At 45.5% G+C, this 15,984-nt stretch overlaps 1 protein-coding gene and 1 non-coding gene across 3 annotated transcripts in view; one reads left to right on the top strand and one right to left on the bottom strand.

The window, feature by feature from the left end:
- The window catches only part of ACER2 (alkaline ceramidase 2), a 33,398-nt gene extending 20,713 nt beyond the window's left edge, over window positions 1-12,685 (top strand). For both annotated transcript variants that reach the window (XM_060014791.1, XM_060014793.1), the window contains exons 5-6: window positions 4,524-4,661; window positions 7,905-12,685. In XM_060014791.1, coding sequence (XP_059870774.1) covers window positions 4,524-4,661; window positions 7,905-8,091 — 325 coding nt within the window. In that variant the 3' untranslated portion in view covers window positions 8,092-12,685. The remainder of the gene's footprint in view (window positions 1-4,523; window positions 4,662-7,904) is intronic.
- Window positions 12,686-15,410: 2,725 nt separating this feature from the next.
- Window positions 15,411-15,483, bottom strand: TRNAR-UCU (transfer RNA arginine (anticodon UCU)). Its single transcript has one exon. It is a non-coding gene; the product is annotated as a tRNA-Arg (tRNA).
- Between the last annotated feature and the right edge of the window lie 501 nt (window positions 15,484-15,984).

Here is a 15,984-nt window from a genome sequence, read left to right on the forward strand (position 1 = left end):
TTAGTCTTCAGGCCACTCCAATCTGGCTTCTGTCCCCACTTCAATACCCAAACCCTCTTGGTTGTGCATCCAATGGTCATTTTTCTGTCCTCCTGAATCTCAGCTCTCTGCACAATTCACCCCCTCATCCTTGGAACATTCTTTCCCGTGATTCCTATGACACCACGCCCTCCTGAGTTTCTACCAACTCTGCGGCAGGTCCTCTCAAGCCCCTCTTGTAAGCTCCTTCTTTTCTATGCACCTGTCCATGTAGGGACCCCATAAGGTACACCCTCACCTCTCTGCTTTTCTCCCACTATATTTCCCCCTACAACCTCTCGTCTACTCCATGGCTTTAATTCCTGTATGTATGCAAATGGCTCTAACCCAGTCCTTCCTTCTACTCCACCACTGTGTATCTAGCTGCCTGCCTGACCTCTCCAACTCCACGTGTCACAGGCATCTCAAATCCAACTTATCCAAACCCAGATTCCTGATCTCCCTTTCCAGTTCTGGCTCTCTTAATATTTCCAGCCTCAGTAGATTAGAGCACCATTTACCCATTTGCTCAAGCCGGAGGTCTGGCTTCCTCTTCCTTCTCCAGTCATCTCATCTGATCATCATTATTTTTCTATTGGTTGGCATCACAATTAGGTTAAAGTTCAAAATCCTCCACCTGGTCCCTGCCTGTGGATCTCTCCCCCACAAAGCTCCCCTTACATTCTGTCCTCCAGCCATTCTGACCTTCCGTGTCCCCAAGGGGGCCTGGCTCCTCCCGGCTCCAGGTCTGGGTGCATGCTGTCCCTTCTTTCTGACCCTCTTGCTTGGTTCATTTCTGCTCATCCTTCAGGTTTGGGCTCAACCATTTATATGCTCTCAGAGCATCCCATACTTCTCCTTTATGGCCCCCGTCTTGGTTGTAATTTAAAAAGTATTCGTGCTGTTGTTTTGCTCAATGTCTGTCTCCTCTGCTTGACGTAACACCACGTGGGCAGGGACGAGGACCCCGTACACTGCTGTGTCACACTTCCCACTCAAGTCCCGGAGAGGAAAGAGAAGATGCTTGTTGGCCTGCTTTGATAACATCCCCAGCAAGAAGATGCCCTGTCGCTCTTGTCATGTCCTTCCAGAGTGTTCCCTGCTTGTCATCAGCAATGATCTGTCATGTCTCAGCTAAATGTTCCTCATCCCACCTCCCTCTGCTCAGAACAGATAGGGGAGGGGCTGTTTTTTAGCTTTCCATTTCTCATTAGCCTCATTCCTAGAGCTTGTTTCTAGTCTTTTCATACATTCATTGTCCTTATTAAACCTTCTCTCAGACCAGGAGGAAACAAAATGTTCTTATGTCTGGGGGTCATGACCTGACAGTGACTGACATTTGTGTTGTCACATCACCAAGTGACTCAGCTGTGTTGAGAATATTTTGAAATAGACTTTTTCTGATTATAGGAGTGAATTTATTGTTAAGGAAAACCTTGAGAGCACAACAGAGGGTCAAGAAGAGAAGAAACGACAGCCATCCTCTCAGTTTTTCTATCGTAAAATAGGGTCCTGATACATATGTGTGTATATATATGACTTGTGTCCTGCTTTTCCCGTTTAACCTTACATTGACATTGTGATATAAGCCCTGAAAAGTGGGGATAAAACCTGACGAAGCGCAGGTTTGGGCAAGCCTCAAGTTCACGTAGACCTTGTTAGTGGTGTACAGCAGGACCTGTGTCTCTAGAAGCAGAGAAAGGGTCAGTACCAGGTGCCCTGAGTTCCTGACTCTGCAGGACTTTGTTTTTCCTCCCTGCTTCACAAGTGTCAGCCCCGCCCCGCCTCTTCCGTGACCACCTGCCTTTCAGCCTCTCTTGCCACGTACACTGCATCTGCAGCTCTCTGTGCTGGTGTGGCCCTTAAGCCAGATAGGAATCCTAGGTTTAGTTAAATTGAGCTTACATAGTTCCTGTTATACCAGGCTTACTGTCTACATATTTGTTGATGCTTGTTTTTGTTAGTTTTCATTTTACCTTTTAACATGGCAAGAGGCCTGTTTATTATTATTTTTTTTAATAAATTTTTATTTTACTTTTGGCTGCGTTGGGTCTTCGTGGCTGCATGCGGGCTTTTCTCTGGTTGCCGCGAGCTTCGCTGTGGTGCGCGGGCTTCTCATTGTGGTGGCTTCTCTTGCTGCACAGCACGGGCTCTAGGCGTGCGGGCTTCAGTACTTGTGGTACGTGGGCTCAGTAGTTGTGGCTCATGGGCCCTCGAGCGCAGGCTCAGTAGTTGTGGCACACGAGCTTAGTTGCTCCGCGGCATGTGGGATCTTCCCAGACCCAGGCTCGAACCCATGTCTCCTGCATTGGCAGGCAGATTCTTAACCACTGCACCGCCAGGGAAGCCCAGGCCTGCTTATTTTGCCTTGTACAGTGCCTGGTGTGGATTCTGAGAATTTGGTACCCAATCAATATTGTCACTGTTTTGTTTTTTTAATCTAAAAAAATGTTCTGATCAGATCACTAGGAGGCAGTTAAAATAAAGAAGTGAAGGACAGTTTTATCTGTTCATGGAGCAAGCCTTCTTTTTAAGTGTGCTTATTCTGGACCAGGTACTGTTGCTAGATGGTGGATATACATTAGTAAAAGAGTAGGCCTAGTTCCTGCGCTCACTGGTCTTACAGTCTAGGCGGATACTAGGTATTAACAAACACTTAAACAAATACACACTCTCAGCTTGTGATGCATATTATGAGGGAAGATGGCAGGGCCCCAGGAGAGAATGTGATGGGGGAGTTCGATGGTACTTGGGCTGTCAGAGAAAGTCTATTTGAGAAAGTGCCCTTGAAGCTGAGACCTGCAGGGTGGAGAAAAATGGGCGGAGTGAGGGGACAGGGCTCTGGGAGAGGGGCCGCGGGTCCAAGGGTGAGCCATTCAGAGGAGAGTGTGCTGAAGAGAAGAGGGAAAATGGAAATTGTTCATCTCTGTTTTCGTCACTAAACTAGAAAGTACTCACTGCTTACGTCATGGGCTCTATTTATTCTTTCAAAAGTTTTTTCAGGTGGTGCATTTAGCCCTCCTACCGACAGGGTTTCTCAGTTTGTTTTTTGAGCGGGTCTCTCTGAGCCTGCTGTCCATCCCGTTTTCACTGCCACTTTTACTCATGTTTCTGTCAGGCAGCTGGGAAAGGTCCCAGCAAGTCAGGCTTCTGACACCGTCTACTCGTTCAACAAATATGAACCAGTGCTGACCCTGAGAGTGAGCGAGCTTGACTGACCGGGGAGCAGTCCTTTAAGGGAAAGAGACCCTGAGGGAGGGTTCGGAGGACCCTCTGGGCATTTCTCCCTAGGAATAGAAGTCACCCACTTCGCGAGACATTTGGTGACAAGGAAAGAGAACGGCAGCTGAAATTTCCTTTGAGCTGTTGGGGTTTATTTCAGAAACCCTTTTGTTCCAGCATGCGTTCAGGAGTGCTGTGAGTCTCCTATGTGCCTGGCGCTGTCCCAGGGGCTGGAGGTGCAGCAGTGAGCAGCTTACCTGCTGGTAGGAGATAGGTCTTAAATATATAAGGAAAACACGGAGGATGTCAGCGGGGCTGTAGTCGCTACAGAGAGAACTAGAGGAGGGAGGAAGGTGATCGCGAGGGTCACTTAGGGGGTAGAAACAGGTGGTGCGATTGTTAGGAACAGTGCTCAGCAGAGGGCTCACTGAGTGACATCTGAGCAAAGACTTGGAGGTGGCGAGCCGCGTGTATATCTGGGAACAGCATTCCAGGTGGCAGGAACGGCAAGTGCTAAGGCCTGGGGGAATGTGCCCAGGATTTTGGAGGAATGGCAGAGGTCCCTGGGGGGTTTGATGAGCAGAGGCAGTGAGGGGCAGAGTATGGAGGACGGGGGTGGAGCACAGAGGAGAAGCCAGCACACTGGGGCCTCGTGGCCTCCGTGAGCACTTTGGCTTGCCCTCTGGGAGAAGGGAAGCAGTCGGAGGCTTTTGGGCAGGGTGTTGAGAGGTGACTGTAGGAGCGGGGTTGGATGGAGGCAGTGGCTGTAACTCAGGCAGGAGATGATGGTGGCTTGGACCCAGGTGGACGTGATGGAAAGAGGTCAGATTTTGGATATATATTGAGGGGCTGATGGATTGGATGTGGGGTGGGTGAGAAAGAGAACAAGGACTCCAGAATTCTTGGCCTGAGGTCCTGAAAGCACAGAGTGACCTCTTCCTGAGAGGGCTGGGAGAAGGACGGGCATTGGGCAGAAGGAAGGATTTAGGAGTACGTTGTGGACGTGTAAACTTTAGATCAACACTGGGCACCGGGTGGACATGTCAAGAATGTGACATGTGGTTTGTTAAGTCTGGAGTCAAGGAGAGGCCTCGGTGAGGAGTGTGGCTTTTTGAGCCATCAGGGTACATACGGTGTTTACATCCATGAGCGCGTGTGACGGGGCGTTGGGTGGGAACCCCGGTGCCAAGGGGCCAGGGAGGCAAGAGGAAGCAGAGAAGAAGTGGCCAGCAAGGTAACAGGAGCCAGGACTGACACAAGCTGTTCTCTGCATCCCCGGGCAGGTGTGACAACGTGCGTGTTTTTAAGCTGGGTCTCTTCTCGGGCCTCTGGTGGACCCTCGCCCTCTTCTGCTGGATCAGTGACCGGGCCTTCTGTGAGCTGCTGTCGTCCTTCCACTTTCCCTACCTGCACTGCGTGTGGTGAGCCCCGCTCGTGGTGGGGTGGGTGGTCACCAGGCAGGGTCTACCCTCGCTGTCACTCCGTTCTCCCTGCGCGGGGCGCAGATGTACACAGGGGACAGGGCTGAGCCTGGGTGCCTCCTCTCCTCAAGTAGACTGTCAGACATTTCAGAAGCGATAGAAAAAGCAGAAACAGCTCCAGGGAGCAGGCTTAGCCAGAACAAACAGACCTAACTGTCTGTGCTTCACGTCTGTGGTCTCTCACCTCTAGTTCCATTATTAAAGCAGAAAGGAGCTCGGAACTTGAATCCGTAACCTGAGCTCTAGCTAGATCTCCAGGGTGGGGGAAGGTGGTGAAGGCTTGGGACAGATGTGATGTGGGGATAGGACGGTCCTGAATAGGAACCAAGCACGCCTTTTGAGCCTGAGTGACCAGCCTGGGCCTCACAGGTCACCTAGGGACAGTGTCTTTGGCTTTGTTCAGGGTCACCCACCTGGTGACAACAAACCAGTCTAGGAGCTCAGTAATGGGGAATTGGAGCATCTACAGCTTAGAAGGCTCAGGATACACTTAAGAAAAAGAAAGCTACAGAACAGCACGCAGAATCCCGTACTCAGAAAGCTGGGGAGGAAATCCAGTGGTTTTCTTCCTGGGAATGATCAGATGCACAGGTTTTAACTGTGTAGTCTGGTAAATTTTGATAAATGTATCCACCTGTGTAAATGGGATCTCACTGAAGATATAGTACGTTTTTAATCGATCCAAGCTCCCTTATCATACAGTGATTTAAGTAAAATTCAAAAAGTCGACTGTAATAACTTGGATTCCAACTTAATTTGTTTCTAAATTTGGTGTACTTTCTGAGGTTGTTTTTTTTTTTTCCCCCCCAAAGTTGAACCATTTTCTGAGACTTCCCCTGTGGTCCAGTGGTTAAGACTCTGTGCGTCCACTGCAGGGGGCGCAGGTTTGATCCCTGGTCAGGGAACTAAGATCGCACGTGCTGTGTGGTGTGGCCTCAAAATAAAAACAAAAACAAAGTTGAACCATTTTTTCATCCAGTTGTAAAGTGACATATTTATTTATTATAACAAATTTAAACAATAGGTAAGTATAGAAAGAGAGACTTTCATAATTCTGTCCACCAAAGAGAGAGAACAATTGTTAACAGCCTGAAGTGCATCCTTCCAGGTGCTTTATATACATAGTTCTCTAATTCTCCTTTTAAAAGCAAAAATAACATCATTCTATACATGATGCATATTGGTCCTTCTTTTGTTGTTTAAACTACATATTAGATCATAGACAGCTTTCCTTACCAGTGCGTTTATATTATCTTCAGCAGTTTTTGTGTCCAGTTAATACCTCACAATATGGATGCTTTATAATTCATTTACCAACCTCTCTATTAATGGATACTTAGGTTATTTCTAACTTTCCGCTTTTACAAATAATCGGTAATGAACATCTGTATTTGTTCATATGCCTGAATTGTGTCCTTAGGTTAAATTATAATATGTTGCCAAATCCAGAGATATTATATCAACTAACACTTTTTACTAAAATCTGTAAGATAGTAAAAGTGTGTCTGTAAGATACACTTTCACATATACTGGATATTAGTAACTTTAAAAAAAGTCTTTGTTAACCTGAAAAGATTTTATTTTCATGTCTTTTTAAAAAATTAGTATTTTGTTGGGCATCTTTTCAAATGTAAAATTACTGTATCTTTCCTCTTTTGAAATGTGCCTTTTAAGTTTCTTTATCATCCCTGTGGAGTGTTTCCATTTTTAAAAGTTTATATCCAGCACCTAGTGCCTGACACATAGGAGACAGTCATTACTGTTTACTACCTATAGGCCATTTACTGGGCACACTTGCAACATTTTCAAAAGTACAGAGAATAATACATGGGGCCCCCAGGTAGGCAACACTTAGCTTCAGTAGTATCTACGTGAGGCCAATCTCATTCATGCCACCTTCACCCACTACCCACCCACACCCGGATTATTTAAAGCTAATCCCAGACACCCTATGAGATGATTAGTCTTTTGATTCTTTGTAAGATAGGGATTTTTAATTCTTTGTCACATGGTGCAAATATTTACCCCCAGTTTCCCATTTACCTTTCAGTATGTTAATTATATTTTGTGTCATACTGGTTTAAAATTTTCATGTTCTCACATCTGTCAGTCTTTTCCTTTAGGTTTTTTTTTTTTCCTCTCCCTTCTGTATGCATTACAGTGTGACTGTGACATCCCTTAAATGACACTGTTCTCAACTAAGCAAACTGGTAGTACTCTTACAGCCATCTTTATTCCATGCGTTTTTAAATGTAGAGACGTGCATTGCATGTGGCTCTCACAGCCATTCTCTTTAGGGTTTCTGAACTTTGTGTCATTCTAAGAAAGGCTTCCCCCACCAAAGTTTATAAAAATATTTTCTTTAATTGTCTTTAAATGTATTTTAAGTCTTTAATTCATCGAGTTAAGTTTCAGCATAAGGTACAAAAGTAGGATTACATGCCTTTAAATGGTCCCTTGCATGATAAAGATCAATATGAAAACTTTTTACAGGCACAGTGAATTTAATAATAGTAATAAAAAAGAGTTCCCTTACTAAAGTGCAAAAGCAGGTGAATCAGTATAAAATTATTCCTGATGAAGGGCGTCAGATGTGTACAGCCGATTATTAAAGCTAGAAGGGTGGGGGCACTAGTTCCACATGCTCATCGGTTATTTCCTTAGTGCCTCTGTTTTATTTATTTTGTTTTTTTAGTTTAATTCATTCATCAGTTTATTTACATGTCAATCCCAACTCCCAGTCTGTCCTTCCCCCACTTCTTCCTCCCTGGGAACCAAATGTTCCGTTCTCTAAGTCTGTGAGTCTGTTTCTGTTTTGTGAATAAGTTCTTTTTGTTTGTTTGTTTAAGATTCTGCATATAAGTGATATCATATTAGTGCCTCTGTTTTAAATCCTGGGGCCTCGGTCGGCTGAGCCCCAAAGGCATTTGCAGGTTTTTCCTGTTATCAAGCTGGAATGTTTTAGAACATTCCAAAAGAGGCTTTGTTGGCTCAGGAGTTACCATTCTTCTGCTATTCCAGGGATTGTTGGGCAACCTCACCCCTTCTTAATTAAAGAAGGCCCCTGCCTGTCTTTGCATCCAGGAGAGGCAGGTTAGCCGGAGGGAGGAACGGGCTAAACCCAGCACAGTCTCACTTGCGTCGGGTTCTCTCAGTTCTCACGCCGCCACGTCTCCATCGCAGGCACATCCTCATCTGCCTGGCCGCCTACCTGGGCTGCGTGTGCTTCGCCTACTTTGATGCTGCCTCCGAGATACCCGAGCAAGGCCCCGTCATCAAGTTTTGGCCCAGCGAGAGATGGGCCTTCATCGGTGTCCCCTACGTGTCCCTTCTGTGCGCCAACAAGAAATCACCCGTCAAGATCACGTGATGGCGAGGCAGTGGCTGGCCTCTCTGCTTATCTTCTCTCACGCACCTAAACTTCATCTCCCAGCAGAGACAGCCAGCGGGGTTCGCAGAGTCGGGGGTGGGGTCTGTCTTTTAAAAATTCAGTGCCCTTGGGTTCTAACTAGTGTGTCTGTGGACCGCCAGGACTCCACGGTGCCTGGGGAGCAGTGGGTGTCTTCCCCTTTCCCAAAGATGGGAAGTAGAGGGCCGAGGGGCACTAGGTGTGTCTTCTCAGTGTCACCTGCAGCTGCAGTGCTCATTGGGCTGCGTCCTTTATGGTGATGGCAGAGCCGTCCCGTGGGGGACCCAGCGCTGCACACGCCTCGCTTCCTGGTGAGGGTTTGCTCCAGATCCCACCGTTCCCATGTGCTCTCGGAGCGGAGCCTCCCTTGACAGACAAATCCTGCGCCCGACAAGACCCTCTGACTGTATGATGGAAGAGGCCAGAGATTTTCATTTGGGGAAACTGTCCTGAAACGAAAGCAAACAAATGGAACACACACAGGGCTCGCGGCTAAGGAGGCTGGTTTCCCCCCTTGCATCTATCTCTCCGTAACCCAGGGTTTACATACATGTGTGCATCCTTTTCCTGCTACCTCTTCTGAGAGATGGGAACTTGACTTCAGATCAGGGTGAAGCTAACAAGAAAAACCCTCCGTGTATGCCAAAAATGACACTCCACTTTGCGCCGTTCTTGAAGATAAGCGCAAGTTTTAAATGCTGACACGGTCCCCGCCCCTCAGCCCAGTACGCTCCAACACACAAAGAGAAGACCAGCTACGGTGTGAGTGGTGTGAGCGTTCCATGCAGAGACCCACCCCTTTACTGCTTGACCTCTGTGACATTGCCAACGGCCTGTGACAATCGTGGTAGGGGTCCTGGTTCAAACTGGAGCAAACATGAAGTTTTAGAAGTTGTTCTCATTGGAAGCCTCCTGTATGCTGTCCTATTCCGGAAATTATCCTCAAGAATCTTGCCGCCTCTGTCTTTGATATTTACTGTGGGAATTACACTCGGTATCCTCACAGTATGAGGTGCTTCCTATGGTTTCTCCGCGCCGGCGTTTGACCACGTGCTTTTCTTAAGTGCTGGCCTTAACTACACACTGGCTGCTTCGGGTGCAGCAGGGCAAATCTCTTGCCTTCTGAGTTCTCACCTAAAGTGACACTGGCTGCAACTGCTGTCCTCTTCACTGGGCTGAATGGGAGACTCCGCATATGTCTTCAAGGTGCGAGGTGGGAATTCGTGACCTCAGGGATACTCATTCTAACTCAGGCATCTCTTGCTTTGCAACATTCCATCACGGGAGAGGGCAGAACAGATGTGTCCTCCTTGTGTGGATGGGAATCATGTCACTGTCCTAAGTATTTAAGAGTTGGGCAGTAGCAGTTTTTGGCTTGTCCGGGAACTCTTACTCTGGTTAAAATGTGCACAGAATTGCAGGCGAAAAGTCCAAGAAGCAACTGAATTTAGACTTTAGAAATGAGTGACTTTATTCTACTTCTGTGGTTTTCAAATTATTTTAGCAGCAGAACCCTGTTTGCAGTAAGAAATCTTTATGGAGATTTATTTCGAGGTTGAACTTACAGCACTTCGTGAATAATATAAAAGGCAGTGAAAATGGAGATTAACAAATTGGTCGTTTCCAAGGTAGAAAAATTTGGTATTGAATGAGTGTACATGTTGCTTTCTTATAGTTTAAAAAACAGTATTTGAATTAAATACTCGTGGAATCTTTAATGTACCCATATGAGACCTAGGTGGCTTGTGGAACAGAATTGGAAAAACTGCTCTTAAGTCCTTTGGGTTTCAAGTCTAGAATTTTCTTTAAAGGGAAACGTCAGACCATCCAGATTGACCCACCAGGCACGGATTCTCATCTCCTCCATCCTGCAATATAAAAATGCTCCAGGTAGGGAGTTTGTTGTATTCTAAGCCCAGCTCTTTTAGTGGGAAAAAGTAAATAAGGAGAAGCAGAGAGTGTAGGAAATGTTTTGTGTGTGTGTGAGGTTTAATTTCTGTCTTGAAAGCCCCTCAGTGATGGGAGCATTGTCCCAACCATTAAGGAGGGACCATTTCTCCCTGTGAAATGAAGGGTGTGTTCCGTGGGAAACACCACCTCCAGCCCCCAAGGCTTTGACATTGCCCTTCCGGAAGGTTCTGAGTGACCTTTGGAAATAGGGATACAATGTGATTCTGCTGGAAGTAAGGAAGTAAGTACACTAACTCACAGGACTATTTCTCTGCTTCTCCTACAAGACAAATGACTAAGTTAAGTTTCGGAGAGAATGCTTTTTTTGTTATGAAAAACAGAATGCCCTTCTAGAGATTGGTTTTAATGAGATGAAGACTGAGAAAAAAGTGTGGAATGGGGTATATTTGAGGAAGACAAGACTTTGTTTTTGAACAGAAATCACTATGCTTGCCAGCGTGGGATGGTAAATCAAGAGAGTAGGAATAGGGCTTCCCTGGTGGCGCAGTGGTTAAGAATCCGCCTGCCAATGCAGGGGACACGGGTTCGAGCCCTGGTCCAGGAAGATCCCACATGCTGCGGATCAACTAAGCCCGTGCGCCACAACTACTGAGCCTGTGTGCCACAGCTACTGAGCCTGTGTGCCACAACTACTGAAGCCCGCGCGTCTAGAGCCCGTGCTCCTCAACAAGAGAAGCCACCGCAATGAGAAGCCCGAGCACCGCATCGAAGAGTAGCCCCGGCTCGCTGCAACTAGAGAAAGCCCACGTGCAGCAACGAAGACCCAACGCAGACAAAAATAAATAAATAAAATAAACAAAGTTTTAAAAAGAGTAGGAATATACCAATCTTACTTTAAGTTAGGTTTATGGCATCATGCATATTTATATTTGTATTCATAGTGCTCATAGCACTACATGCATTTTAAAGAAAATGGGGATATTAAGAAAAGTTGATGGAGAAGAAATAAAGTAATGTGTATTTCTATAGCTCAAGGACAACCATTGTTAATATATTTTGATATATTTCCTTCTTGTCTTTTTTTTCCTAATATAGTTGTCCATTGATGTCTTTTAGAGCTGACAGTTGATCTTGTACCTTGAATGGAATATAAATGCCAGTTGTATATTTTTCCTGAAGAGCAGGTTTTGGGATATACGAGAGAGTTAGCTATGCTCTTGAGTGTTCATCACTGGATTCTAAGACTTACTACTGAGCCTTCCCTTTTAATCGAGCCTCACATGAATGGGCCCTAAGAAATAATGAACTGAATTCTGCTTTTTGATATGCTTCTGCACTTAGATGGACAAGTCATAGAAAATAGCTGTTAAATATATGGTTCTACAGGTTTTGATGTTTTCAGATTTTAAAAAAGTGCATAGCTCATTTCATTAATTGATGTGAAATCAAGAATCCTTTTTTTCCCCCCTGATAATTCAGGGAAGTGGAGATTTGACATTTAGGAGTTAGGTCACGGCGGTTCCTCAGCATGGCTATTAGATATTTGTTCTGGTTAGAATTTGCCTAAGAGAGATACCCAGCAGGAACTGGATTTAGAATATTAAAAAACATTAATTTACCAAGTGATCACTTAAGTTAATGATTCTTGTTTTATAGTGTTTGATGATTTTTAGAAAATATTTTCTCCCCTTTATTATTATAATGTAAAACAAGCACTTCAGTGAGTATATTGCAGGTGTTTGGGGATGAGATATCTACACCTGTTTGGTAATAGGCTACCTTTTGGGGGAACTCTGTGCCTGTCCTTCTGAAGAGTGCCTATACAACATGAATTGTGGATCAAAGTTGTTCTGTTGGGGGACTAACCTTGATGGTCATCAAGCACAGGCTTTGTAAAAATACCATCACGTCTTCTATTTATTGGATTTCTCAGGCGTGTAAAAACTTCTTACTAGTTCATTATGCTTACCTGAGCTGCTGCCATACCGAAGGCTCCAAAACTGGGATGTGATCCTTCCCCGGCTCTTTATCCCTCGGGGCTGACATGGAACCATCTCTGGGGGACAGGTGAGGGCTGAAGCTTGCCTGGCCAGAGCCCCCCTCATAGCTCCTTTTCCCCAAATGAACTTGGAACCTTTAATAGCCAGCTCTTTGCCTGGGTCCTGCTGACCCAGCCGGTCAAAGAGGAGTCTCGGGCCAGGTTGGGATTCTCAATGAATTTTATAGACATCGTTCTCCTACAGATGGTTTTTTTTTTTTTTTTTTTTAATGACCCCTCCTCTAAGGGACTAATTGTTTGAATTGTGTCTTTCCCTATATGTTAAACCAGATTTACGGCGATTTTGCAACCACAATATGTAATCAGAGCAAATAGAGTATTTTCAGATATATACCTTGTTCTGTACTTCATGTAGGGTGTGCTGTATATGGGTGGTAGGCCCACGGGCTGTGGTAGCATTTCATCTCCATTACTTTGGGAGTAATTCAAGGCCTTTTGAAATGGAGCTTTTGCACTTTATGCTCTTTTTTTGAACTGACTGTGATAGCTATGTTTGATATTAAAGCTATAAGTGGTATTTTCTGTGAATACGTATATGTTTGTGTTTATTTCCAAAATGATTTCTGCAGCGGCTGCAGTGAGAAATACATTTAATGGATCGTAAAGTGCATTTGTTCAAATTCACTTATTAATGAATTTGGATATCATTGTTAGTAAACATACTTAAAATTAGTGTAGTTAATTGTTGGTTTCTTCTCAGAGCTGTGAAATGAATACACCTACATATTTCCAGTATAGAGGTACCCACAGGCAGTTTATTTTTATTGAAAGTTCTATAATTATGTCATGTGGATATAAAATCTCAAATATAGAAAACAACTCACCTAAGCTGTAGTTCATCCAGTCACTGGAAGGAAGATCATAGAACAATATAACATAGTAAATGAGTTTAGCAGGAAAATTCTGTATCTACCTGTTTTTCTTAATTTCCTGTGACCATTTTTTTAAAAAAATATTTATTTATTAGGTTGTGCCGGGTCTTAGTTGCGGCATGCGGGATCTTCATTGCGGCATGCAGACTTCTAAGTTGCGGCATGTGTGAGGGATCTAGTTCCCTAACCAGGGATTGAACCCGGGCCCCCTGCATTGGGAGCATGGAGTCTTAACCACTGGACCACCAGGCGAGTCCCTCCTGTGACTGTTTTTTTAAATTAAGGGATTCATCGGCAATCATATTTATAAGAATAACAGAACTATCAGAGGAGGAAGCAGCAGTATTAGTATCATTGCAGTGGTTTTTTTTAGACTTCTTTTCTGGCCAGGGTGAGGGGATGAGGGGTGGACACAGAGGTCTTTGATAATCTGCTGTAAGCAGTGGGTCTTGGAAAATGCCCAGACATAGAATTTTCTGGGTATTCAGATGTCCCTAGAAGCCACCCAGATGATGAACTGTGTGACAGGACACAAAGCCAGGACTCACATCCTTTCTGGTGATGAAATTGGCAACTCCATAGCTCCACTTTCCCGACTGCCCTCTGAGACCAACCCCAGGGCCCTTCTCGTGTGAGGAGTTTCCATTATGAGGGGCCAGAAGGGGGCAGACCCCGGGGGCTGGAAACTTACACCTTAGGAGTTGAACAAATTTGGAATTCACCTCTTCTCAAGCCTCTCCTGGTTTATGGTTTCAGCCACTCCTTAAGATGCTATCTGGGTCTGATACTATTCTGTCTCCTTTTGCACTGTTGAATTTTTCCATAAATTAAAAAAAATGTTTTAAATACGCTATTTGGGTTTTCCTCCTCTGCTCCCTCGGGTGGGGCTCAGCCCCCTCTTGCCCCACTTTATAGGGGCTGGTAGCCCCTTTCCCCAGTTTGAAGAGTTATCTGTATCTCACGTTGGCACCTCTGTCTCTGATCACCTCCAGGCCTGGTGACCCTCTGAGTATTAACTCACGAAAGGGAAAGATCAACCTCACCTGGGTTTTTGTTGGCTTGTTTTATGTTTCTCGTTAAAACATTTGATTCAACTGCTTTTACGAGCAGAGACCAGACGTTATTGTAGCAAATGGCAATAAAGTCAGTAGAGTTTATTTTTGTGTTAAGGCCGGTGGTGGGAAAGTGGCTAACTGTGAGGCTAGGGGCATGGGGTGGCAGAAAATGCATAATGGCATTATTGGTGACACTGGCTAGAGATGGATGCTTGCGAACAAAGAAAACCTTAGCCATCAGGGTGGGAGGGACCTGGAGAGACTCCTGGAATAATACTGCCATCTAGTGGCCTTTCAGGGTATTGCTACCAGGGCACAAGTGAAGTCCTTCCCGATTGCTGATCATCCCAGGACTCACTATAATTGTCTTAAAACTCCCACAAGTTATGCAGGCTCTTTTTATTTTTTAAATTATTTTATTTTATTTATTTGTTTCTTGGCTGCGTTGGGTTTTCGTTGCTGCGCGTGGGCTTTCTCTAGTTGTGGTCAGCGGGGGCTACTCTTCGTTGCGGTGCGTAGGCTTCTCATTGTGGTGGCTTCTCTTGTTGCAGAGCATGGGCTCTAGGCACGCGGGCTTCAGTAATTGCAGCACCCGGGCTCAGTAGTTGCGGCACGCGGGCCCTAGAGCATGCAGGCTTCCATAGTTGTAGCTCACCAGGTCAGTAGTTGTGGCTTGTGGGCTCTAGAGCACAGGCTCAGTAGTTGTGGCACGGGGGCTTAGTTGCTCCGTGGCATGTGGGATCTACCCGGACCAGGGATCGAACCTGGGTCGCCTGCATTGGCAGGCGGATTCTTAACCACTGCACCACCAAGGAAGCCCTGAACACATATCCTTTTTTCCTGCCAAGTGGAGTCAAGGAGGCCAGGGTTTGAATGCTGGCATATCCCTGAACCAGTGGGGTGACTTTGAGCAACTTGATTTACTTCTGAATGTGTTTGCACATATGGAAGGTGAGAATAATGATCCTGATACCCAACATGGCTGCTGTGAGGATTCATTAGTCTATGGCAAGCAGAGAGCTCAGCACTTGGTATTGAACAGGGGTGGGGTTATGGAATTCAAAATGAGACAGCTGTAGTTATTATCTTACATGGCTGACCTGCACCCATCATACAGATGTGGCACCATTATTTATATTGTGGGTCACCCTCTCCATGTAAGCCCCGTCAGGGAAGGTTTATGTCTAGCTCGTGGCTGTATTCCCATAGCTTAGAATAGTTCCTGGCACATATTAGGTGCTCGGTAAATGTTGGTTGAGTGAATGAATGAGAGAGTCACCTGGAGACCCCACGGGGTGGTTAGATAGATATTGGTGGCAAGTCTAATGGCCACTGGTTCAGGACTTTTTTTTTGGCCGTGGCCCGCGGCATGTGGGATCCTAGTTCCCCAACTAGGGATCGAACCCATACCCCCTGCAGTAGAAGTGCAAAGTCCTAACCACTGGACCACTAGGGAATTCCCCAGGACTTCTTTTTTGCCTTAGAACCTGGCTAGTCTGTGTTCGAAAAGAGCCTTACCTCATCCCAAATCAGAGGGCCCCAGACATTTCCACCAAGCACCCTTTGTCAGGAAAAGTTATTTTTCTTGGAGAGAAAGCAAGAAGGGAGAGAATGCCTTGTCTTACCCTCCAGTGACAGACAGAGCCTAAAACACACATGCCTACACGGCTCATGTTCTTGGGAGAGACACACAATAATGTGGCATCTGGAAAAAACCCAGGTCAAGACAAATTTGTGCCAGTTCCTTCTCTGTCTCTGCCTCCCTGTTGATGAAGTATATAACAAGTAGTCCCATCCAGTTTCCTGCTTTTTCTTCTTTCCAAGAAAAACTGAAAAAAAATTTAAAGACACCTGGGCAAAAAAATTCCTAGCTTATGAACCAGCATTTCTCCATTATAACTTTCTACGATGATGGAAATGCCCTATAGCCTGCACTGTCTGGTATGTTAGCCACCAG

The sequence above is a fragment of the Delphinus delphis genome, chromosome 6, assembly GCF_949987515.2.
Source record: "Delphinus delphis chromosome 6, mDelDel1.2, whole genome shotgun sequence".
NCBI lineage: Eukaryota > Metazoa > Chordata > Mammalia > Artiodactyla > Delphinidae > Delphinus > Delphinus delphis.